The sequence below is a fragment of the Fundulus heteroclitus genome, chromosome 9 (genome assembly GCF_011125445.2).
Source record: "Fundulus heteroclitus isolate FHET01 chromosome 9, MU-UCD_Fhet_4.1, whole genome shotgun sequence".
NCBI classification, from domain to species: domain Eukaryota; kingdom Metazoa; phylum Chordata; class Actinopteri; order Cyprinodontiformes; family Fundulidae; genus Fundulus; species Fundulus heteroclitus.
The window spans coordinates 33,126,154-33,151,321 of record NC_046369.1 but is presented as its reverse complement, the minus strand read 5'-3'; the positions used below and the strand labels follow the sequence as shown (position 1 = coordinate 33,151,321).

At 44.6% G+C, this 25,168-nt stretch overlaps 2 protein-coding genes across 2 annotated transcripts; both read left to right on the top strand.

Moving 5' to 3' along the window:
* The first annotated feature begins 5,335 nt into the window (after nt 1-5,335).
* rp2 (RP2 activator of ARL3 GTPase) lies at nt 5,336-13,504 on the top strand. Its single transcript, XM_012861252.3, has 5 exons — nt 5,336-5,641; nt 7,576-8,244; nt 8,859-8,973; nt 11,885-11,970; nt 12,053-13,504. The coding sequence occupies exons 1-5, from the start codon at nt 5,483-5,485 to the stop codon at nt 12,134-12,136; spliced, it is 1,113 nt and encodes a 370-aa protein (XP_012716706.2). The 5' UTR covers nt 5,336-5,482; the 3' UTR covers nt 12,137-13,504.
* Nucleotides 13,505-13,655: 151 nt separating this feature from the next.
* On the top strand, nt 13,656-25,132 carry jade3 (jade family PHD finger 3). Its single transcript, XM_012861242.3, has 12 exons — nt 13,656-13,871; nt 18,278-18,342; nt 18,436-18,495; nt 18,588-18,670; nt 18,769-18,926; nt 19,024-19,214; nt 20,818-21,029; nt 21,161-21,328; nt 21,408-21,524; nt 21,619-22,071; nt 22,676-22,793; nt 23,834-25,132. The coding sequence occupies exons 3-12, from the start codon at nt 18,447-18,449 to the stop codon at nt 24,631-24,633; spliced, it is 2,349 nt and encodes a 782-aa protein (XP_012716696.2). The 5' UTR covers nt 13,656-13,871; nt 18,278-18,342; nt 18,436-18,446; the 3' UTR covers nt 24,634-25,132.
* The last annotated feature ends 36 nt before the right edge of the window (nt 25,133-25,168 follow it).

Here is a 25,168-nt window from a genome sequence, read left to right as displayed (position 1 = left end):
ACTGCCGTATCAGGTTAAAATTTGGATTCTTTTTTTTTTAAGTTAGTAGTGCTTTTTTATTGCAGCAATATGGCTCTTTGCACAGGGCATATTCTGTCCGGGGCCAGCACAAACACCAAAATAGCTGTCATTTGGACCCTGAAAAGATTTTACACTGTAACGCCAGTAAGCAAATATGACTAAATTGACCTTGTCATCACTAAAGAGGAAATTCCCTCCCAGTAACTGTTAGACTTTATAACCATCACTGCTCACATACTCAATAAGTGTTTACATCCCTGCTGTTAATTCCACGTTTTTGTTGTTTTGTAGATGGTCTGTTCCTGTTTTTTTTCTGCACAATTTTATATGCAGACATGCCTTTGTACACTTTTGGGTCACTCTATTTTCAGTTCATTTATCTGAGTATGCAATTTTTAATAGCTGTAGACCTTTTTTGCTTTGGCTGTAAAAAAAAATATTTCTACTGATACGCCTGAATTTCCCCCACTGTGGGACAATGAGGGATTATTTTATTTTAATCTGTGAAAATAGGGCTTCTACTGTACATGCACCACACACCATCTCAGCTTTCACCCCTAGTGTTAACTTTATAGGGTTTTTTTGGTAGATGAGGCCCTGTCCAGCCAGTCTTTCTAAATTGGATATTCTTACTTCAGGTGGAACTAGTAAGTCGGGTCGCACCTGATGGGGGAATGTGCCTCCACATGAATCCACGTGGACCACTTGTGAGCAACTCTGAGTTTCATGCTATAAAACACATTTATTGGTATGAAAATATAATTCGAAGTAATACATTTTAGCTCAAATTCACCTTGAAATGCCCTTTTTACGGACACAAAAGAACGCCGAAAACTGTCAACATAGGATTAAGCTGTATCTAAATGCCCTGTTTCATTCAACACAGTCTTTTTGCTCTTTTGTTTCAGTAATAAACTGAAATGAGAATTTTTGTCATCCTCTGTGAGGCAACTGCCTTAAAGAAGCTCTTCTTCAGGTTCAGTCTGTTTCTGTGATTTGTTTTGATTGCAGCATTTGCAGTGGGGATGCCTCATAAATACGTGGAACCAAATGAAAGGAACGGCACTTCTTCTCTTCCAGGTCAGAATGTTGTCTTTACCAACCCCAGAAATGCACTGCCCAGGAGCACAAGCCAAGCTGGTTCAAACAATCTCCATATGGGGATAGATCCAGTTTTGATTTTTTTGTTGCTATTATTTCAGAAGAGTAAAATGTAACACTCTACAGACTGTAAAAAAGTGTATTTTCCTATTTTTTGCAAAGATATAAAGATTATTCAGTATTTATAAATGGAGGCTACTTTTCAGTTACCTGACCCCGCCAGATAGATTTGCTCCGCATATCCATCTGGAAACCTTCCGTTGAAGTAATTTTGGGAAGGGGCGAAAATACTGGTTAGCTGATTGGCCTATGTTGGTGATAGACGGGCCAAATGAACCAATCAGATTCGTCGTCGCTGGTAACAGAGCGACGACGAAAACACAACCACAAGCCAAGCTACTCTTGCTGCTGCAGGTAAAGGCTCGTTAGCTTAGCAAAGAAATACTCTGTAATTCCGATAAAACTTGCTCGATAGCCGCGCTAACGCTAGTTTCATCGGCTGAAGCCGCCATGCTGTTAAGACTGAACTGACGCGCTTCCCGTTGCGTCACACCTCAACCCGCCTCAAAGCCAACGCTGATTGGACGTTCGTTTGGTGAACGGCTCCAAATTTTCTTTAACGGAGAGTAGCCAGACTGATCTGCAAGTGAAACCTTGAAAGCTCGCGAGATCAGGATGGTCTCACGAGGCTAACTTTTCAGCAGACTTTGAAGAAATGTGAGTACTCTCTGGAAGGCCTTCAAGTGCTCCCAAGGATACTACTTACCCCAAATGAGAACCACTGATGTATTGGTGTGAGTGGAAATGAAGTTTCTCCATGTGAAACTTGTTCTTCAGTGTCTTAATAACCCTTGCTTTATGCACTGGTTCACAGCCATGTTGGAACAGGAAGGGACTGCTTGGCTCCACATGGTTTGGGTCGCTTTATTACAATTGAGTACCACCTCAATGTAGGTTGGGGTCATCATAACAACAAGGCAGCTCCAGAGTCCTAAAGGTAACGTGATTCGTATGCAATACAAACACAACACAGCAATGGAGGACATGAAAAACTCTTCTGCTCAGTCTATGGCGTTTAGCCAGACTCGAAGTAAACGGAGAGTCAGAAAAGGCTGCGGTTAGGAAGATGAGACATTGGAAAAGTACAAGAGAATCTGGAAACCAATGGAGCGGTATCAAACCAAAGGTTGGAAGGTAGATCATGTGTAAAGGTAAGCTAATGGTACTTAATGCTAGCTTCCTATAGTGGTAATAAACACTGTGTTGCCCTGTGACAGACTGGCGACCTGTCCAGGGTGTACCCCGCCTCTCGCCCAGTGAACGCTGGAGATAGGCACCAGCAACCCCCGTGACCCCATGAGGGATTAAGCGGTTTGGAAAATGGATGGGCACTTTGGAGAAGTTGCCCATTGTCCACCACTGCATTGGTGCACCGAGGATTCAACAGCTTAATGCATGGGGTGGGAGACACTGTCCAGCAGTTATGTTATTTTTGCAAGAGTCCTTCTGTCTCCTCCCTGCACTGGTTCGAGTGGGAATCCAAGGGCTGAGTTGGCTTTTCTGATCAATGTTGATCAATGTAACTCTTCCTCTGGCTTTAGTTGTGTCATGTGGATCCTTTCTTATGTAACCACTGATCTTGTTGGAGGCACAGATCCTGCATCAAAAAGTGCTCTTAACAGAGGAAAATGTGATTTAGGCTGTTGTTTCAGGGCTAGGCTGAGGCTTCAGGGTTAGTTTAGGCTGCAAGTCAGCATAATGGTTGTCCTTTGTTGCACTGAACCCTGGTGGTCATAAAGGTCAGTTAAACAGGTTCTTTCTCTGACTTTCTTCTGTCCCCATGTTTTATACTGTTATACCAGATATAGTACCTTGAAAAAAACAAAACAAATCTTTAGTGTGTTTCATTGTTTATTGGATTACATAAGTTTTTCAGCAGGAGAATGAAGCTAAATACATGCTGGAGGAAAAGACTGATGTGAGTGAGGCAGAGGATCACCTTCCAGCAGGACAACGACCTGAAAATTATGGAGGACTAATCCTGCCATAAATAAGAATATATACAGGTCTAAAAAAAAAGGACTCATTAAAATAACCACTGGGGCAAAAAGTACCTTTGCTTACAAATCAGCGTGCCATTAAATGCAGCAAAAAAATTAAAATAAGAGATGTATTTCATAATTGATAAATATATTTATATTTACATTTTTAACAGTTGTAATTTATCTCTGCACTTCTATGCTTATTTTTATTTTAAAAACTAATATTCAATTATTTCTTAAATGTTGAATTTTTTGTTTACTTATTGCAACTGATTTTTTGCTGTTTTTGATAACCCTTATATTTCTTTATTTATTACACCCCAAATATATTAAAATAAATGCGATACAGATTTCAGAATTCCAGGTTAACCCAATCAACTCTATTTTCATACATTACATGCTAATATATATTAATATATATCTGTGGGACGCTGTTGAGGATGTTTTATGAGTCTGTTGTTGCCGCCGGCACGTTCTTCTTCGCTGTCACATGCTGGGGCAGTGGGCTGAGGGTCGCTGACATCAACAGACTGAACAAACTGATCAGGAGGGCCGGTGATGTGGTGGGGGAGGAACTGGACACTCTGACGACCGTGGCAGAGAGGAGAATGCTGTCCAGACTACAGTCCATCTTAGACAATGTGTCACACCCTCTCCATTACACACTGACCCAGCAGATGAGCTCTTTTAGCAGAAGGCTCCTCTTACCCAGATGCACCACTGAGCGCCACAGGAAATCATTCCTGCCTGTGGCCATGAATCTCTACAACGCCTCCCTCAGTTATTCTAACCCCCCCCCCCCCCCCCCCCTCTCTCTCTCTGTAACTGTCATCTATGCATTCTCTGCACTGTTCTTGCACAAGTCACCATCACTTCACTGGGATTCCCAAGGGAAGTGATATGACTATTGTGATATGGTAATACCTTGTATGGAATGTTGTAAATATATATATATATATATATATATATATATATATATATATATATATATATATATATATATATATATATATATAAAACAATGTGTGTATTCTGGAGCATGTAACAAAAGTAATTTCCCCCTGGGATCATTAAAGTATGGCTGAGTCTGAGTCTGAGTAATAAGTCATGGTTCTTATAAGGATTGAGCATTGCTTACCATGAAAGATTGCTAAAGATGCAGGAAGTCTGATTTGTGTCCATTGGAATGAAGGCTACAACCTATAGCAGTGATTCATTCACATATTCCTGTCAGTGGATGGTTCATCTTTCTCTGGAATGCAAAGCTCAAGTCCTTGGTGCCCTTTTTCATGTTTTAACCTTATCATTGTTTGCTGTTACAAAAGGGGAAGTAGTCAAAAGACATCGAATGGAGTTGTGATAAGGATTACCTATTATTAGAGCAGCCTCTTGGCAGTTAAAGTGGGACGCTAATCGCGTGGTTGTTTACATGTTGTTTGAGGTTTATTCTGCATGGCTGTATATGTTTAAATCCGATTTCAGAATGAGAACTGGGTCAGTATAAGATTACATATATAAAATACATTTAACTCTATGCATACATTAGAACTAAATTTCTCCTATTATTATTATTATTTTTTTCTATTCTATTTTGTTTTTCGTGGTCTGGTACTGTTAGGGTGTTTTAAGCAAAGAACGCACTCAAAGGGGAGTGTCTGGTGTGGAACTGGTGATGCGTTTATGGTAGTCAGTACAACCAACTGTCTGGATTTACAGCAGTAGGTTTAAAGATTTAGGACTTGCAGCAAGACACTCCTGGGTTGTCTAAATGCTTGTCTACTCTCCGCAACTGGTGCGTTCAAAAATAAAAATTGGCAGACGGATGGACACTGCATTTTATAATAGCAGACGGTAATGAAACATCTGTGTTTAACATTCTGGGAAAGTATTATTTTGTCAATAAAATTATGTAATGCTTGGACACAAAAAGAAGTAAGATATTTTGAGCTCACTGTGAGTGTATCTTATTTGCCAAGCTTTTATTTTACTCACATGACGTTACAAATTCGCGTTCAGATGTGCCGTTCTTGCGAAAATCATATTTGTCCTTCGAGTAAGTGAATGTTTCACGTGTGCGCGCCTCGTCTACCTCTGTACGTCACTCTGTTGAGGACAATCATTGGCTGTCACAACCACTACCAGGTGTTCTATTGGTTGAAAAATGAAGCTGCGAAACGGGAAGCTAAAGAAGGAGGGGGTAGAAATCCTGTCAACTGTAGAGTACGTAGGTACCGTCGCGCCTTACATTTCGTCGTGGAGTTTCTTTCCCCCCCCAGGCAGACGTGGCCGTGGTATCTGGTCGCTCCTGAAAAGGCAAAATGGGATGCTTCTACTCGAAGAAATCCAAAAGAAAGTCGGCGGAGAAAGAGAACCTCGCGCCGACAACGACGACTGTCGAAACTACAGGTAACGCGGTTCCCCTTGGCAACAACACCGACGAGGCTCCGAAGCAATACAGCTGGGATATAAGAGAAAAGGTGAGGCGACTGGAGACGAGTAAAACAAATCAAAGTAAAAACCACCAACATAAAACAGGTGGAATGTAGGTAGTTTTTATTTTTTTAATTTATTTTTTTAAAGAAATCCGCATGACCCTGCCGTACCATATCTGGTGTGTAGAGTCAACTTCCAGGTAGTTACTGTTGGTGCAGCTAGCTCCACATTTGCGTAGTTTGAAGAGCAATGTCTCTCCCTCCGAGTAACAAATGGCGCACAAAATCCCAATATTAGTTTTTTGTAATTAATTGTTTCGCGCAAAACCAACGAGCTTCCAAGTTATTGTGATTAATGGTGACCGGAAATGCGTGCGGTTGCTCCAAATCGATCATTATGTGTGAGGTTCAGAGAGTGGCCCTCTTCTCTCCAAATGTTCCCATGTTGCCAGCCTTATCTCATTATGGGATTACTACACGACATAACCCAGCCTTATGTTGCCCTGTTGAGGCCTCCAGAGGCTTGGCAGTGGATGAACTTCCGTTCAGGCGAGCCTTTTAATAGAAAGGCCCCACCACTCAAAAAATTACATCACGATTCAGCTGGAAAAGTCTACTAGAAAATATTGACTCACCAACAAGTCATGAGGTCAAACCGCATGAGCAGGATGCTGAGCTGCCATTTATTTTTTTGTAATTACATTTTTTAATTTTTTTGTAATGTTTGGTCTAGTAGTATAGTATCAGAAATTTCAACTTTTATTTTGAAATAAGTTATTTCCTTTTTTTTGTTTTTTTAAATAATGATTTTACTGATTAGTTAAAAGAAAAGCAATTAAAAGAAAAGCAAGTAGAGATGGATGGTATGGACACCAAATGTAACTACGACTATGAGAAACGTTATCATACCGTCTGTATGTAGTTTCTTTTTTCTTTTTTTTTTAAACTGGCCTGCATGGCCATTAGGTGTGCGTGTTGGTTGTCCTGTGATGGTCTGGTGACCTGTCCCACCCTTTTCCCAATAAATGCACCCCCCCCCCCTGCCGGCATGTTTGCAAAAGTCTCAAGAGTAATATTTCCCTATAAAACTTTTATAATAGCTTCGATACTTCTTAAATGGCACAAAGATTGTCGATCTTGGTTAAAATAAAGGGAAATTGGTTTTAATAATACGCGCACGATTGTGCAATCAGTTCTTCCCTGATAAGGGTTTCAGATGACATTTAGTCACTGGCTAATTCTGCTGCAGTGCATCTCTTCTCTCACTAGACTGTTGTTCCCCTACCGTGTCTTACCAAAGTAATTTTACCCTTGTGTTTCCGCAATTTCCGCAATTTATGTCTTCTGGGGTTTGCCGAACCAGCTTTGCATATCAGCAGACCAAAGTTTTTGCTCCTCCTCCTTTGCAAAAAAAAAAAAAAAGCTCAAAGCCCATTCAGCCTGGATGTATGGAAGCGATTAACGGGCCTTGCCACAAATTCACTAGCATACCGGAAGAAGAACCTGTACCTTTTTATCTCAACACTTAAGATTTTTCTGGAAAAGGCTCCATCCATCTTCCCATCCGCTCTGACCAACATCTATTCCACAGCATGATCCTACCACCACGTCTCACTGTGGCCACTCTGTCTTCCAGATTAATATTCACCAAGTAAAATTGCTTATCCTTTTCTTTAACTTCAGCTCTGAACTCATTTACATTGGTCTCTTGCATAAAATCTCAAATATCCAGGCTTGTGGTTGTAATGTTACAAAAAAATCAAGGGGATGTATACTTTTAAAGACATTCTACATGAAGTCCAGCTTACACCATGGACTGAAAGAACTATTGTTGAACATGACCTATTCAGCTGGACAAACCAAAAGCCCATATTCTGCCATGGCAACGTTACTCATAATAGAGGTTTTAAAAACGCTGCGTTAACGTCTTTAAATAGTTATTCCAAAGATACTGTTTGAATACATTTGTTTATCCACAGGTTGATCCCAAGGATTACATGCTGACGGGACTCAAAGATGTCACGGTGGGCCGCCTGCCTGGGAAGCTGAACGGGCAGCAGTTTGTCATCCAGGAGTGTGAGAACTGCAACATCTACGTGTTGGACCACTCGGCGACGATCACCATCGACGACTGCGTCAACTGCCGCATCGTCCTCGGACCTGTAAAGGGAAGTGTGTTTTTCAGAGACTGTAAAGACATCAAGTGCGTGGTGGCCTGTCAGCAGTTTCGCACGCGGGACTGTAAAAAGATGGACGTGTTCCTCTGCTGCGCCACGCAGCCCATCATCGAGTCGTCCACAGGCATGAAGTTCGGCTGCTTCCAGTACTACTACCCTGATCTGGCCTTCCACTTTAAGGACGCCGGGCTGAGCATATTCAACAACAACTGGAGCAACATCCACGACTTCACGCCCGTGTCCGGCGAGACCAACTGGAGCTTGCTGCCGGAGGACTCAAAAGTGCTGGATCTGGTCCCGGCTCCCGACCCCGAGTCTGATTTCAAGTCCGTCCGCATCTCGGCCGACGCGGCTCGGAGCATCGTGCCTTTAACGAAAGGAGGGAGACGGAAGGACAGCGAGGAGTCCTGTCTCTTTGTTTTCTTCGCCGGAGAATATACCACTGCAAACGCCCGAAAGCTGATAGACGAGGTGAGTGTCGGTGAGAAGAGGCAGCGATGGGTGTACCCTCTGCTTTAGGAAAGCGCGTACAAAGAGGAAGTGTCTGTGGGTGAAGTGGTGTCTGACTGGCCTACTTTTTTTTTCTCTCATGGTGACCCTCTTCTATCGCTAAACCAACAAAGGCTAAACAAGTATAAAACCTAATGGTCCATTTAAAGCGTTCTAGCTGAGCCAGCATCCAGAGAGGTTTGGTTCTGAACCATGGGTGTTCCTGATTTAGGTTTGGATATTGCTTTAACTCTGCCCTTTGCACGCTATATAAGCTACTGGAACCAGAATTTCTCCGAAGGAGTAATCCTAAGGGATAAATAAAGTTGAATCTAAGTCTAAAGAGAATTTGAGTTTTAATAAACTTTTATGTTTTTAGCTGCCACTGGTTGATCCTCCCGTCTATACAGGCGTTTTGCTCCAAATGCTAACCACCGTGCGCTGCAGGCAGTCTCGCTGTGTAAACATTCCAGTGACGTTTGCTGTCACATAAAAGTAGCCATCACCACACAGGCATAAAACCGGATCCTCATGAAGGGAGGACTTACCGGGCACATCTTTCAAAGCTTCGCCTCACTCTTCTCCTCTTTGCACAGGCTACCTCTAAAGGATTTGTACTGATCCAGACTAAGGAGGTCTCTATGAAGCCCGAAGACGCGAAGCGCGTGTTTCAGAACAGCGCCGACGATCTTGTGGAGTGGATCACCAAAGGTACATTTATTTTGTCATCTTTGATTTAATGCCTCAGCTGCACACTAATTCAGCTCAACATCTCCTGAGGAAGCCGTTTCATAACACTAGCAGCTATGAGGAGTGTTTCCACCCCGCGTGTTGTAGTCATAGGAAGTCACATTTTACAGCAGAACCATGTGAGCCCAACAAGGTGTGCCTTAAATATTTAGAATTCCTGTTCTGTAATTTTGCTTCCTTTCTTCATTCACATATAAACAGCAAAATGTCACTTTTTTTCATTCTACATGGTAATGATGCACATAGGACTTTAAAAAACTATAAATAATGCCTTGCAACAGCAGTCACACCCCTGAGCATTTCTGTATTTTCACATTTAAATGAAAAACCTATTTTTGTACATTTTTGGTATTTTACTCATGAACTGATAAGTGAAAGTACATTATGACGCACTGTCAGTGTGGCAAACCTATGGCACTGACTGGGCAAAAGAGTATGAGGCCCATGGTGGCTTTGGAGGAGCTGCAAAGACCTAAAGGCCAATTAGTTCACTCCACAAATGACCTCCAGTCCTGTTGGCTGTGTAGAAGACATGACAATTATTTGGAAGAGTACTCTGGTCAAATGAGACAAATGCTAAACTACACGCAAAACATCATGTGTATAGGAAAGCTAAGACGCTGTTTTCAACCTGATTATAACACCTTTTGTGAAGAAACAAAGCAGCGTCACACTCTATAGCTGCTTTTCAGAGGAACAGGGAAACTGGTCAGCGTTGCCGGGAAGATAAATGAAGCTGAGTGCAGGACACTCCTGGAAGAAAGCCTGTTGGAGCCTGCAAAACATGAGATTAGGACAGCGATCCATCTTCCAGCAGGACAACAATGTGAAAAAGACAGCCAGAGCTACTGTCCAATTAAGAATGTCTGTCAGGTTGAGCTATTTCACAAACATGGACAGAAATTCACCCTTCAGATGGTAAAGCTTGTAGAAACACGCCACCCTGCCAAAGCTACTGGATCGCCTCTTCGACTTGTCGAATTCATGAGATCCGATCTCTTTCATGGCCACGGGTGTTTAAATTCCTGTACCTAGTCATGCACGCTGGTTCTAAAAACATGTGTGAAAGAAAGGGTCATTCTCAGGAGCTCTGGGAATTCCAGTATGGTTCTGCGATTGGGGGGGTGACACCTGTACTCTTTGTTGAGTCTATAGTTACAGGCCTCCAAAGCTCACGCTGCCTTGAGGTTTGCCCAAGAATGGTGCATAGAGAAGGTCAGTGGATGGGTTTCCACGGCTGATGAGCCGCATCCACGCTTTGCCCCATCAAGTGCAATGTGTTGCAGTGCTCTAAAGTCTGCTGCCGCTGGACTCTAGAGCAATGTAGTTGTGTTTTCTGGGCTCAGAATCATGTGTGGGAACCCAACAGACAATTGTGGGTTTGACGGTCACTAGAAGAATGGTAGTTTGCTGACTGCGCTGTCATGTGTAAAGTGTGGTGCCGAGTTGGTTATGGCGTGGGGCAGAAGATGAGCTCTGTCCCTTAGTTCCAGTAAAATCCTTCATGTTCCAACATAATTGCACACAGCTGCAAAAAAAAAGCAAGGTTCATAAAGACACGGATGTGGAGGAACGTGGCCTACAGAGAGTCCCGATCGGTGAGGAGTCTTAAGTCCAAGTGGAAGTGTGTCTGCGATCGCCATAATGCTCTGAATGGTACGGTCAGTAAGGAAGGAGGTAGGAAAAGGAGCCTGTATGCTTCCTATCATAGCTCCTTTAGCCTAGGAAGTTCACGATGTCCCTCACTGGCGCTAAGGAGCTATAAGGAATCCCACAATCCTTTGCGTGACATGATATATCAGCCCAGCCCACCTCATGGAAATGAATTAAAAATGTCCAGAGACATTAGCACCATTACGGGTGGAGTGAAGCGATGCCAGGTCAGTCAGTAACACTAGTACTATTTACAGGGACATTACTGCCTCACATGTGATGCGTGACACATGCAAATGCTCACGCCTTCACACGTTTTGGTTTGTGCAAATGGAGAGCTTCAGCCTCTGACAAAGCTCCAGCAGAGACCGTACCGCCGGCGACAACTGGAGTAGTAGCACGTTCCACAGGAGCAGCAGGCCGTCTTCTCCACCGCCAGCATTCAGGCTGTCCCCTCTCCGTCCATCACGACAGGGTTTGGCTCATCCACAAAAATAGGGACCGGTCCAGACTGCAGCAAACCAGGTGTAGGGTCAGGAAAAGGGCAGCTTACATCTCTGGAGACCCCACACGTCCCGGACCAGAGCTGTTTGCCTTTAGCTTCAGTTTGATGCTACAGCAGCCACACAGACAGGGCCTTCCCCCACACTGTCTCTGACACCTGTCACAGTACCCAGGTAGATATTAGGCATGTTTTCTCACGTCAAACAATGTCTTCCTCTTTTTGTAAAGAAAACATTGTATATGTATATACTTGCAACAGCTTTTTATTCCCCTTTTTTTTTTAAATGAAAATGTCTTCGCTGAGTGCAATGTGGAACTGACGCCAAATCCGCGTGGTCACAAACTTGCAGATTAAAGCAGATTCTGAATTCTTAAAACAAGCTTCTGCTTTTCCTTTTGCTTGTGATGACATACTTTATTGTTTGTCTATCAGCTAAAACCCACGTAAAATAGATTGCAGTACAAATGTGGACAGTGTGTGGGATGAGTGCCAGACACTGTAAATCATGATTGGTTTAATCATGCAGACAGTTGAGTATGTGATGTGATGTGTGTTTGTGGGGGGGGGGGACAAGTACTCCTGAAACCTCAATGAGAAAGCTCTGGCTGTCTTTGTGGCTGAGTGAGCAGCTTTCTAAAGGGATTAGGAGAGATGTGAGTATTGATCAGGGGTGACGATGTTCTGACTCAGAATTTTGTATCTCCACCACTCAAGGCCCCGTCACTGCCCTCGAGCTGAACGGAGACGGTGTCGTGGAAGCCTGCAAGAACATCGCTAACGAAGTTTTTAGCGGCGCCAAGGTAGACTTGCTGTTTTTTCAGGGTTTCCCTCCCTCAGGTCCACACAAAGACGCTTACTTGTGCTTTTTGTTTTAATCCGCAGCTTTTCGTCTCGGATAACAAAAATACATCGACCCGAGACGTCGACAGCTTCTTCAACTTTGCTGACATGCAGATGGGTTTGTAAATCGATTGGTGACGAGGCGCCCGAGCCGGTTGAGATTTCTTCGACAGCAGGCGGGAATGGAGAACTCTGCAGACTGTGTGACGTTGCCTCAGGTCGGATCAGGCAGTTCCTGCAATCGCACGAAGCCGCTCCGCTCTGAACGCCACGGCAAGGAAAAAGGCTGTAAACCACTCATGTTAGTTGCTAAGAGTGCTGGGATGATTTATGTTTCTGTGAATGTATTTTGTAACTGTTTGCTTTTTTTTTTCTTTGTGAATGTAGCCGCTCCTGTAAATCTTTCTTTTTTTATGTTTATTGTTGTCAGGGAGGAAAGAACACGAGCGCAAAAATGCCTGTTTTTTATGTGTGAAGTTCAACCATGTTTTTCCTAGAATTGTCTTTGATTTAAATAATGGATTTTCTCTGTTCAAAATGTGTGTGTATATATAAGAAATGTGCTGTATAGGTATTGACTGTTTGCTCACTGGTTATGGCAAAACCAGGATGTGAAAAGTTTATTTTAAGTTATCTGTTAATCTGTTTTCACCAACATATAAACACAGGAGAGAGGCTGGATTTTTAAAGTAGGCAATGTGTTTTTTTTTTCTTTTTTCTTTTATATCATTTTTATACATTACTGAATTGTTTTTGTATAGCAATTCACCAATGGTATACATATATTTTGTAAAATGTCTGTTTTTAACAAAAATGACTAAAAGAAAACTTCATGGAAACAGCTGCCAGCACTAGTTTCCCATCACAACTTTGTTAAAAGATCTATTTATATTATGAAGGCCTCTAAAATATAATTCAGAAACCTACATAGTCAGAAAATGGATGTGGAAAACAGACACTGTGCTGAAGGGAAATGCTTTTCTTCCTCTTTGTGAACTTTTTTTTTTTTTTTTTTTGTTCAGGGTTTCTAAAGGTCAACTTAAAGAGACCAGCAATGCTGATTTCCTCATTGTTAATCAACTCAGTAATCTCCCTGGGTAAGACAGAGAAATGTTGATTTCATGTTAGTAGTCCGGTTAAGTTGAACTTTCTCATCTGAGTGATGAGTTTTTTTTTTGTTTTTTTTTTAATCTATCCACAATAATTCAGTGATCTCAATTACTTGAATCATACATGTTATTATAAACGGATTGCCTTGTTTAAGAGCTACACTGCAATTAAGGGGAAAAAAAATCACTTCTGATACATCTGTTTTATAGTTATTTTTGAAGAACACCAATAGAAGCATGCCACGTGAAATCTGTAAATCTCTTTGTATTTGTGCACATTTGTAAGAGCATGTCAGCTGTAATTTGTGTCTGGACTTTTAAAAGCGTCAATATGATCTTTGTAAAAAATGGCAGATTTATATTAAAATATATACATTTAACGTTTCCTCTGGCCAGGCTGCCGTTCATTTTCAGTACACGTGCATTAACCAGGATACAGACCTACGGTTGTGGCAGAGCGGCAAACGCCAGAGTGAGAATCGAGCGCACCCGGGGCGGAGGAAAAGCGGCGGGCTTTAGGACCCGTGAAGACGGGCGGTACAATAGATCTGTTGTGCTGCCTGCCTGTCGTGTTGGTGGTGGAGGTGGACACACTGCAGCCTGCCTGGAGATTCCCACTGTTTGGTGGGATAGAGAAAGCTCTGCCTGAAGTATTCTGGGACCACGGTCCGAATGTCCACAGCTGTAAAGGTGTCCGGTCCGTGTGACCGTGTCTTCTGAAGGGGAGTCACGCGGGGGGAGCGGACGTGAAGGTAAGCTGGGAGGAACGTGAACAATATGCTCGTGTGTTCAGAGTGCCAGGATTTACCCTGGATGGTTCACTGAGGCCACGGGGCCTGCTCCTTTCCGGCTCCGCCGAGGCCGTTTCCGCGGGTTTTTATAGTTAACCCACACCGCCCTATTTATAGAGGATTCTCCGCAGAAAGTTAGATTGATCTTTGCTAAGCGTCTGATCAACTTGAGCTGCGTAAATACTTTCCTTAACGGCTGTAGGAAGTGACATCTTTGTACGGCGGTGGCGCCATGTTTGACTTGCATGGCAGCCTGCTGCAGGCCTGAGGAGGGCAGAGTTTGGCGCCAACAACTCCATTCAGCTCTTATTTCTACCTTATGGCAGCCACCATATAAACCCCTCTGCTTGACATTGGGCTCAGAGAGGCTTTTGTGTCGGCACAGCACCAGAGAAGCCGCGTGTAAAGTCCACGGAAATGGTTTTTATTCATCTTCTCAGTGGTGTTCGTGACCGAGGCAGAGCCAGATGTGGTGATGGCCTCAGCCTGCAGCCTCATGAAGGCCAGTCTGTTGTGGCCTGGTCAGCATCTACAACACCACTGGCGTCCATGGTGGCACAAAGTAATCTAAACCCGAAGCAATACCACTAGTTTAGACTAGTGTGAGCCAAACTAACCAAACAGCTGTTACATGGACTCTGAGACATTGTTTACACCGCAGGCCCCTTAATAAGCAAACATGCATTTATTTTGCTGCATTCCAACTACAAACCATGCGATCAGAAACATGGCAAGACACGTTTTCATTTTTGTTCCCATGCAAAATATCTAGGGCTAGATGATATGGACCAAAAACAATATCGCAATGTTTTTAGGTTTTATGCCGATACACGATGGTCATCTCCATAGGGCTGGACTTTTATCGTATTGTTATCTGGAACATTTTTAGTAAGAATTTGGGTTTATTTTGACAACCATAAATTCCAATTGGTAGAAGTGGGGACTGGAGTCATTGATTTTATGACTTTAGATTTGGAAAAAGTGTTCAGAGACTCGAGACTTGTATTAGATTTGAACCTGTTTGCTTGAAGAGACTTTATATTTACCCGAAATCTAAAGCTTAAAGCATGTATCATTTAAAAAAAAAAATTCTCTCAGTCAGTATTAACAAACACAGACCATCTGTCTCTTTCCCCACTCAGTACAGATGTGTGCATGAGACGCAGCACAGGTAATCAAATTAGTCAGATTTTTAAAAAACGGAAAGAAAGAAAAAAGCTATGGACAAAAATGTTCCCAAGAGTAATTTCATTTGGGTCTGACTGAAGTTCTGCTGTTGCATTTTTCACTGAATATTCTGGAAAAGAATATAGTTCAAATGAAGACTATTTTTGAAGCTAGGTTTAATTTTACTGTTTTTTTTTTAAGGTCAATTGCACTGGTTTCATCACGTTCTGAGATAAACACTAATTTAAGATGCTCTGTTATTTACATTTAACATGTATTTCAACATTATTAAACACTCCAAACAACTTGAAATTACAAGTTTAAGACTTGGGACTTGAGAAATATCTATTTTGACTTGACACCTGACTCGGACTTGAGGATAAAGGTTTGAGACTAACCGTATTTTTTGGACCATGGGACGCACCGCATTACAAAGCGCTTTAAATATTCCTCCCTGCTGTGTAATATCACTGCGCCCCCTCACGTACACAGCTCTCTCCTGAGAGGGAGATCCGTCTCTGCCGAGAGGACAGAGCAGTTGGACTACACTGTCCTGTTTCTAACTTAAGGCCTGAATAAAGTAACTTTTATATTTAATTAACTTACTTGGTTTATTGTTTTTATCCGTAACGCTTCAGAGAGTCAATGTCAGTAAATTCAAAAATAAAATTAAATCTAGTTTCTTTATCTAACCTCGTGTCCTGATGAAACATATTTCACATTTTGTTTTAATGTTACGTTATTAAATGTGTATTTTAAGGACGGTGTTTGTATTTAAGGGGCTATAATTGACACAAAGGCTACATTCACACTGCAGCCTGAAGTGACCCAATTCCGATTTTTTTTTTGCCCATATGCAGTATCTGATCTTTTTATGACAGTCTGAACAACACAGATCTGATCTTTTCAAATGCGACCTGTGTCTGTACGGCCGGGTCGCATTTATCTGACCTGTACGTCACCGATACTCCACAAACGTCACTATTCTGCGTCCTGCTATGCAGAAGCGAGAAGAAAAATGACACCCATAGCGGACAACAATGAGGAGAGAAGTCAATGGAGAGAAAGCTCCGGTTAGAAAAGAAATTAAAGATCGCAAAATGCGCGCCAGCATTATAATCCAGGTTTACTTACGCAAACGCTGAGGACGCTTGCTACGTGTGACGTCATCGCGTCCTTGAGTGTGCATGCGCACTCGAGGACGCGATGTCCAACTGAGCAGCTCCAGAGCTGCTCAGTTGGACACGACTTCCATTTGGCTGGAAAGGCTACGCTGCATTTTTACCTCCTCCTCACAACCATGCACCACTTTGTGTTGGTCTAATCCAGCCCATAAAATACGATCCAAGTATCTATTATTAACAGGAGTTGATTTTTTTTTTTTTGGGAGAGGGCTGACGCTCCGTCGTTAAGCTCTCGTTTGCAGCGATAGTCGGAATCGCCTTTATTGGCCAGGGTTGGCCGATTTCCTCTGCTTGTGGTGAGTTTTACTCTGCCGGGTAAAATGAGGAACTGGCTTGGTGCTTCCTCCTCCTCCTCCTCCTGCTGCTGCCCCTCCTGTCCTCATGGGGAATGTGAGGCATGTCCTGTGTGTTGAAACAGACGCAGCTCGCGGTCTGAGTTCCTGGGCGCCGTCGGCAGCTTTAGTGAATCATCCCTGTGGCGTGAAGGCGGGTGGTGATGTTGGCTTTTTGGTGCCGGTCCCGTTTCTCTTGGATTCTGCTGATTTGTTACTAGAGCGACTGATTTGCTGCGAACATTTGCTGTGGAGTTCACCTGAATCTGCGTCTGCAGGTCGACAGAATATAACGCCCTCCTGGAGAGTTTATGCCTCCCGAACGTTTGTTGTGGTTTGATATGTGACCACGACAACTGTTTTTAAATGAATACATTTTACAATTTGTATTCATACCACTAAATACAATTAAACGCAGCCACAGGCCTTTAGAAGTCAACTGGTTGAGACAACTGCACACAAGGGCTGGGTGATATAACATAAAAATAAAATCTGGTGTTTTTACTGAATCCGGTTAATTGATTTTCTTCCCTTTTTGTTTCCTAAAAACAAATTTCCTGGAATTGTTTTTAAAAGCGTTCTTTTATTTTTAGAATCTTATCTGGGAGATGTAACTCATTATGAGCTTTAACAAGTGCTTATAAAACAAGATGGGCGTAGTAAATAATGAAAATATATTAAAATGTTTGCTGCTGGTTGTACTATACACATCAAGAACAGGCTTCACTTCACTTGTGTAACTTCACTCCAATTAAAAAAGTTTGGAGTATCTTGACAATATATTTTCCTAAATATATGTTCAACATATCACGCTATTACCAAAACAATTTCCCCCTTCAGGACTGATGGTGTAAAGTTTCATGGAAGACAAGGAGAGCGCATTGGCCAAGAAAAATCTTGATTTATTTTTTTCTTTCCATAATTTAATCTTCAGGAGTTACAAACTCAAATTAATCGATAAAATCGATTTATCGCCCAGCCCTACTGCGCGCTTACCAAGACCTGGTGATGCACTGTGGTAGGCAAGGAGAACATGCATCAGAACAGAGACGCAGAGGCCCATGGGAACTCAGGAGGAGCTGCAGCGATCCAAAGCTCTGGTGGAATAATCTGATTATAGTGCATAGAGTGGCTGCTTACTCCACAAAATAATCTTTTATGGGAAAATGGGCAAAGTTGAGCCCATGAAAACTCGAGCATGCAGCACACCATAACCCATGCAGAGGACTCTGTAAACATGTGGAGGAAGGTTCTCTGGTCTAAGACCAGAAATCTAACTCTTGGTCAATTTTGCAAAAAAAACAACAAAAAAAACACTCCTCCACCCTGAAGACGGCGTCCTGATTGTTGAACATAATGTCCTGATTGTTGAACATAATGTCCTGATTGTTGAACATAATGTAGACAGCATCGTGCTTTGGGGATGTTTTAGTAGAGGGATGGAAGCTGGTCAGATGATGGGTAGATGAATGGAGGCAGAAACAGGAATATCATTGGGAAAAAGCTGCTAGAAGCTGCAAAAGATTCACTTAACAATAGAACCTAAAGGTTCAGCCAGAGCGATAAGGGAGAGGGTGAAATCTAATCATATTCATGTGTTTGAGTGGCCTAGTCAAAGTACAGATCAAAAATGGACCTCTGAACCTGTGGCAGTGCTGAGTTTTGCTCGTGCTTCCCCCTGCAGGTCGAATACAAAGTGGTTCGCTATCAGAGGAATCTACTAGCATGCTTTTCAGTCTGCTGTCAACGGTGAGTGGCCGCCCTCTTTACCCACCAGCGATAAATAACCTGCTGGGATCATAAGTAACGGATTATAATCAAGCTCCTCCTGTGCTCCCGCAGGACGTTACAGGATGAAACGTCTCAGGTCGTCCAGCAGCAGCGACAGTTCTGACAATGAGAGTGAGTCCCGCATGTCTGAGGCGCCCGCCGGACCCAAAGCCGCGTTTCCTTTTCGCTCCGCGTTAACCGGCCATCCGTCTTTTTCCACTTAGGCCCTTCAACCTCTTTCTGCTCCTCCAACAAATATGACAGCAAAGCTGGAACCCCCGCCTCCAACCCGAAGAAACCGGCTGAAGTAAGGCCTTTTTTTTAATGTGAAAGTCTTGTGGGGTCGTTAAAAAGAAAGTCAGGACCAGAGCGTGACTTTGTTTTTAACCTTTCCTCTCCCAACAGGTGTTCAGAAAAGACCTGATCAGCGCCATGAAGATCCCCGATTCCCACCACGTGTCCCCAGAGGACTACTACCTGCTGGCTGACACCTGGAAGCAGGAGTGGGAGAAAGGTGTCCAGGTGCCCGCCAGCCCAGACACCATCCCTGAACCGTCGCTCAGGTACGGCGGGGCGGTTTGCCGGGGCGCAGCGTGGGTGAAGCGGTCTTACTGCGGCCTCTCAGACCTGAACGCTTTTGCTCGTTTGCTTCCTGTCCAGAGTCATCGCAGAGCAGTCCAAAGACATGCGTTACATCCACCAGAAGAAGTACGTCCAGTGTTCGAGTCAGGACACCACGGGGACAGGCTATGACAACATCAAGGAGCTGGCAGAGGCCATGTGTCGCTACGATCTGGACGATATGGACCTGTACTGGCTGCACGCGCTCAACTCTGAGCTGGGCCGCATGGGTAAGACAATAACGCTGATCAAAGCTGGACTTGTTCCCTTTAGGCCGTCTTGTGTCTCGCTGCTGCTATGTTCCTGTGAAGCGGTTTGCTAAAGAGCTAGGCTAACATTAGCATGTCTACGTTATGTTGTGACGGGGCTGATAACAGGGCTCAGAATACTTCAATCAAAAAAAGTTTTCCCACATAAAGAGATCCATGATTAGTTGTAACAACGGACTTTGTTTGAGAAATATCTATTTTAGATGTAAAAACAACACTAAAAATACTGTAAGCTTATAAGGTTTTCTAAATTTTAATAAAATATTGTTACACAGACGTCACCATGTTGTTTACGCTGCAATGCATTCTGGGTAAATTACATATACTAGGTCCTGGTGCTAGCTCTGTCCTGCCAAAACAGCAATGAGCAAAGCTTAACGTTTTCAGTTTGAACCGGAGCGCGTTGAAATTGATGACAAAGTAATAATAATAATAATAATAATAATAATAATAATAATAATAATAATAATAATAATAATGAACAATAATAATAATAATAATGAACAATAATAATAACCGATAAATGACGTGTACCGATCGTAGGACTGTATGATCCAGCAAGTAGTGCTCTGTGTCCGGTGTCGGTCCAATAACACCTGGGTAGGATCTGATCGGTCCGGTCTTCGCTCCGTTAACCTGTTTAAGGTCCGGTCCGTGATTTTACGTTCGGTACCGGCTGCAGTAGCTTCGTTAGTTAAAAGGCTTCCGGTGTTGCCTGTCTCTGATGTTTCTCTCAGCGTCTTTCGCTCACAAAGCAGCGGGTTTAGGCGCTTTATGGATTAGAATAGCCAGCATGGCAGCTGGTTTTAGCTTGGGAGGGTAACGGCCTCCTGTCCTCAGTTTTGTTGTAAAAATGACTCAAAGTCTTCAGGAGAGAAGCACTGAGAGCACAAATGTGTCCTTCTGAAGTTTCTTCTTCCAACGATGCTCTTTTTTTTTTTCGTGAGGGAAGCGATGGAGACACTCTTCCTTTTTTTGCAGTTGTTTTGTTTTGAAATGACAGCCAACAGCGACACCGTGTGGCACTGTCTGAATTCACACCAAACACAATATGACAAAAAACAACTTGAGTGATGTTAACCTTCCTGTGTTAATAACTCTACCCAGCATGCATTGCTCAGGTGAAAACATGGCAACCTCCATGGGTGAAAAATATAACAATGAATGTATATATTTTTTAAAGTAATTATGAGTTATTATGTATCCAAAGACAGATTAGTGCAACATTCTAGATTTTAAAACTGTTTTGACTGCTCTCTGCGCCGCTCTCCTGGGACAGCAGTGGATGTCAGAGCGATCAGTGCTAAGAAGGTCGCATAAGGGATGTGCAGCCAATACGGTCTCTCTTTAGCTGTAAATGTCACTGTAAAGGGAGAAAAACCCACGTTTATGTCCGTAAATTAATGACATGTTCTGAAAGACGCTAATTTAAACATGCTAGCCTCAGCACCCGGTGCGGGGCTTGGGATCGGGGCGTCTGCGGCTTCTTCTTAAACGAGTAGTTTTGCGTTGCTCTGGCTTTTAATCGTCGTTTGGGGTTTTTTTTTTTTTATCTTTCTTTCAGGGGAGGTGCCCATAGACGAGCTGACCATGGAGCGGGCCCTGGAGGCCCTGGAGAGCCAGTGCCACGGCAACATGAAGCACGCCATAGAAACGGTGGAGGGCCTGGGCATCGAGTACGACGAGGACGTGATTTGCGACGTGTGCCGCTCGCCGGACAGCGAGGAAGGGAACGACATGGTGTTCTGTGACAAGTGCAACATCTGCGTGCACCAGGTGGGTACCAGATCAGACCGCTCCACTAACGGACATGTTTATTAAACATGAAAACGGTCATATCTCTTTTTATTTATTTTTTTTTTTTTATTGTAATGGGATGACGGTCTAAGCTGCTGCTCTCTCCACAGGCTTGTTACGGCATCGTCAAAGTGCCCGTTGGAAACTGGCTCTGCAGGACGTGCGTCCTCAGCATCGACCCCCAGTGCCTTCTGTGCCCAAAGAAGGGCGGGGCCATGAAGGCCACGCGCGCCGGCACAAAGTGGGCTCACGTCAGCTGCGCCCTGTGGATACCTGAGGTAAGTGGCACCCCACGCCGTTAACCCCCCCCTGCTGCGGACGGCGCTCTCTTAACGGCTCACCTCGGCTGTTGCACAGGTGAGCATCGCCTGTCCGGAGCGCATGGAGCCCATCACGAAGGTGTCCCACATCCCGCCCAGCCGCTGGTCCCTCATCTGCAGTCTGTGCAAACTGAAGACCGGCGCGTGTATTCAGGTGGGTGTGGCTTCGTCTCGTCCCCAGACGCATTCAGAGTTTTTAAAATGGTGACCCGACGCTGAGGGTTCGTTCGTCCTCCCTCTGCTCACAGTGTTCGGTGAAGAACTGCACCACGCCGTTCCACGTGACCTGCGCCTTCGAGCACAGCCTGGAGATGAAGACCATCCTGGACGAGGGGGACGAGGTCAAGTTCAAGTCCTTCTGCCTGAAGCACAGCAAGGTCGGGGAAGCGGGCCTGAGTCCGGGTCGGTCCAAAGCCCCCGGGGAGGGGGGCAAGGTGGGCCAGCGGGCGCAGAGGCTGCAGGAGCTGGAGGAGGAGTTCTACACGCTGATCCAGCTGGGGGAGCTGGCGCTGGAGCTGGGGCTCTCCGAGCGCCTGATGGACTTCATCTATCAGTACTGGAAGCTGAAGAGGAAGTCCAGCTTCAACAAGCCTCTGCTGCCCCCTAAAGAGGAGGAGGAGAAGCTGATGCTGCAGCCCCAGGAGGACAGCATCCACACGCGCATGCGCATGTTCATGCACTTGCGCCAGGATTTGGAACGGGTGGGTGCTTTTGGTTTCTCCTCTTTACTGCAGCGACGCAGCCTCCGGTGCTGAGTCGGCGTATTTTTAGCCTCGGGAGCAGAGAACGATCCCCGCTGCCCAGTAAGGGTTCTGTTCACGCCTGTGTAAACCAGACCGTGTGGTGTGACGTTTTACCACAGCCTGGTATGACTAGTGTCTCTGAGGGACTTCTGGCTTTTTATGTGCAGCTGTTTTAACGTGAAGGGTTATGATTTTTTTTTTTTTCCACGTCTTCTGTGTCTAAAAGTCTTCTCATGTTTTGAGCCACACGTAGAAGCAGGAAAAAGCCCAGAGCCTGAAAACATGAGGGGGCAGAACAGATGTGGAGAGTAGTTGGTAATGGTGATTATTGTTGTTTTTAAGCACGCTCTCTGGCTAAGAGCTCCAAATTACAAAAAAACAGCACAAAAAAAATACTTGTATGGGAGAGTTTGGGACTCGTCTGAGTTTTATGTCTGTAATTGTACTAATGAATCATCTTAGACTGACCACCATCAGCTGGTGTGTTTTACTGGCTTGGTTCCTTTTTGCCGTGGGATTGTCTTGATGTTCACCGCTGGCGTTCAACCCTTGCTGTCTGCAGGTGAGGAATCTGTGCTACATGGTGAGTCGGCGGGAGAAGCTGAAGCTGCTGCAGAGCAAAGCCCAGGAGCAGATGTTCAACTTGCACGTGAAGCTACTCAACCAAGAAGTGGCCGTCGGTGAGAATAGGACCATGCGCCTTCAGGCATTCACTGGAGATGCACAGATCCACCCGGCTCAGATACTAATTATGATATCGGATGATTGATACCCATCCAGACATTTCCTTTTTTTTATTAATATCATACACAGCAATACAGTTACGGTGATCTAGTCACTTCTTCACCATGGTGAAGAACATGCAGAGTTTTTTTTTTTTTTAAACAATGTTTATTTAAAGCCTGATAACATCACTCACATGTCACGGTTAACGGTTTATTCATGCAATAGTAGTATCGGATCGGTATCGGCTGATACGCTCGGCCCAGGTATCTGATTAGATCAGTGCATCTCTAGCATTTTTCTTTTTTTAATGTGACAATAGGCCTTAATATGTTAGGTCATCAGAGGGCTCATTTATAGTTAATAACTTGCGTTGTATCAATAAACTCCCAGCAGCGGGTCTTTGTTGCTACGTGTTATTCACTCATTACCGTCGTCTCTTGAAGAGGAAGTGCAGGGTTCTTAATCCGTCTGGAAAATGAGGAAATTATATTTCCATATTTTCTTTAGGTCTGTGTAAGTATAGAACACGAAGAGTGGTTGTATTCCCAGAAATTATTTCCTATAAATTTGTTTAAATGTTTTTTCTTTTACTGTGTTCTGTATTTCTTTTCTTTCTCGTCTTCTTTCCTTCCTTGCTTCCTTATTTGTGCCCTACCTTCCTTCATTTCTTTTCCTTCCATGCTTTCCTTATTTTTTCTTTCCCTGTGGCCCCTTGCTTTGCCACATTTTCTTTCCTTCATTTCTTGTGTCCTTTCTTATTTCCTCCCAGTCTCTGGTTTAGTCAGGGTCCATATGACAAATCGGACAGATGTGGTTCATGAAGTTTAATCTCTTCTATTTTTAAATCTTCAAACGTAAAGGTTTTGTAAAAGCTCTGGAGGCTTGCATGGCGATCAGCTGTATTTTTAGACTCAGACACACCAGGTTTCTGACCTGTGCAGCTTTCCCTCCGTGTCTGCCCGCTCTAACACGGCTGTCCTTGTCTCCTCTGAAGGTCTTCCTGCTTCCCTCCCAGTAGAGAACATGCTGTTCCACCCTCCTCCCAGGATCACCCTAAAACTGAAGATGCCCAAAGGTCCGGCTCTGGGGAACGGCAGCCGCGGCTCTAAGCTGGGCAACGGGCCGCTCTGCCCGGACAACAGGGGCAACGTTGATGAGCACGCCGCCGGGGGGCTCGGCCACGGGAAGCCCCAGCTGCTCGCCCGCTGCAGCAAAGAGGAGCGATCCAACGGTCGCCTGTCTTCCCCGAGCCTCTCCAGCGGCACGCCGCAGGCCGGCAAGCATTTGGCTTTGCACACGGCGCACCATGCCCACGCGTCCAACAGCAACGGCAAACTGGACCAGGACCGGCCCTGCGCCGTCAAGTGCAACGGCGTCTTGGACAAGGTGCTGGCCCAGAAGGACGGCCTCTGTCAGACGGCGGGGAGCCGGGACGCTTCAAAGGAGGATGTGGAGAAAAGCAGCTTCTGCAAGTCTGCCATGGAGCATTTGGGCAGGTCCTTCAAAGAAGCCACTATTAACTTGGTACGGACCACGGAGGACCTGCGGGTCTCGGACAAACTGTCCCGCAGGAGCTGCGCCAAGGACAAGCAGTGGGTGAAGCCTGTGTTGGAACACAAGGTGAAGAGCAGGCGCTCGCACCACGACAGCGACGGGTACTGCCCCGACCTGGAGCTCAGCGACTCTGAACCGGACGCCAAAGGGAGGCGCGGCCAGCAGGCGGGGCCCCCACAGCCCGGCGCCCCCAGGAAGGGGAAGCATTCGGGGGCTTCCAGACACTCCGTGCAGAGGTGACGCCCTGAGCCCGTCCTCCCGCTCTAATTCAGACCCGCCCAGCTGCAGGCCAGCTCTTTGAACGCACAATCAGGGACCGAGCCCCGGCGCTGACGGCACCACACACCCGACACACACAGGAAGCGGTGTGTCGGGTTCATGCGACCTTCCACAGCAGGTTCCATCATGGCGTTTTTAGTTTGCCTTCAAAACACTTCGACTCCTGCATCTGTCCCACGTTTGTCCAGTTGGGTTCTGTCTCTGGTTTTGTTTACAGATCAGCTGCCTTTTGGGTTTATAGCCTTGTTAGTTTTCAGTGTTTTAAACACTACGTTCATCACAATCCAAGATGTACCTGCAGTAACGGAGAAGCCGACGGTGCGGGGGGGGGGGGCAGAGCAGCCTCTCTCCCGGTGTCGGCCGGTCACGACAGAGCTGAGATGTGAGAACGAGCTGTGAAACATCCATCTCTGCTGTTAGCCGCGCTCCTGTTTAAGTAATAAACATAAGTGCTTCAGAACTGCTGGTTTATTTTATTTACATCATGACAAAGTCT

Excerpts from the sequence above, each read along its gene's own strand:
- jade3 (XM_012861242.3), top strand. The coding sequence starts at position 18,447 with ATGAAACGTCTCAGGTCGTCCAGCAGCAGCGACAGTTCTGACAATGAG. Across the intron at positions 18,496-18,587 it reads CGACAGTTCTGACAATGAGA|GCCCTTCAACCTCTTTCTGC; the intron begins GTGAGTCCCGCA and ends TTTTCCACTTAG. Across the intron at positions 22,794-23,833 it reads CAACCAAGAAGTGGCCGTCG|GTCTTCCTGCTTCCCTCCCA; the intron begins GTGAGAATAGGA and ends TCTCCTCTGAAG.
- rp2 (XM_012861252.3), top strand. The coding sequence starts at position 5,483 with ATGGGATGCTTCTACTCGAAGAAATCCAAAAGAAAGTCGGCGGAGAAA. Across the intron at positions 8,245-8,858 it reads CCCGAAAGCTGATAGACGAG|GCTACCTCTAAAGGATTTGT; the intron begins GTGAGTGTCGGT and ends CTCTTTGCACAG. Across the intron at positions 11,971-12,052 it reads AAGTTTTTAGCGGCGCCAAG|CTTTTCGTCTCGGATAACAA; the intron begins GTAGACTTGCTG and ends TTTAATCCGCAG.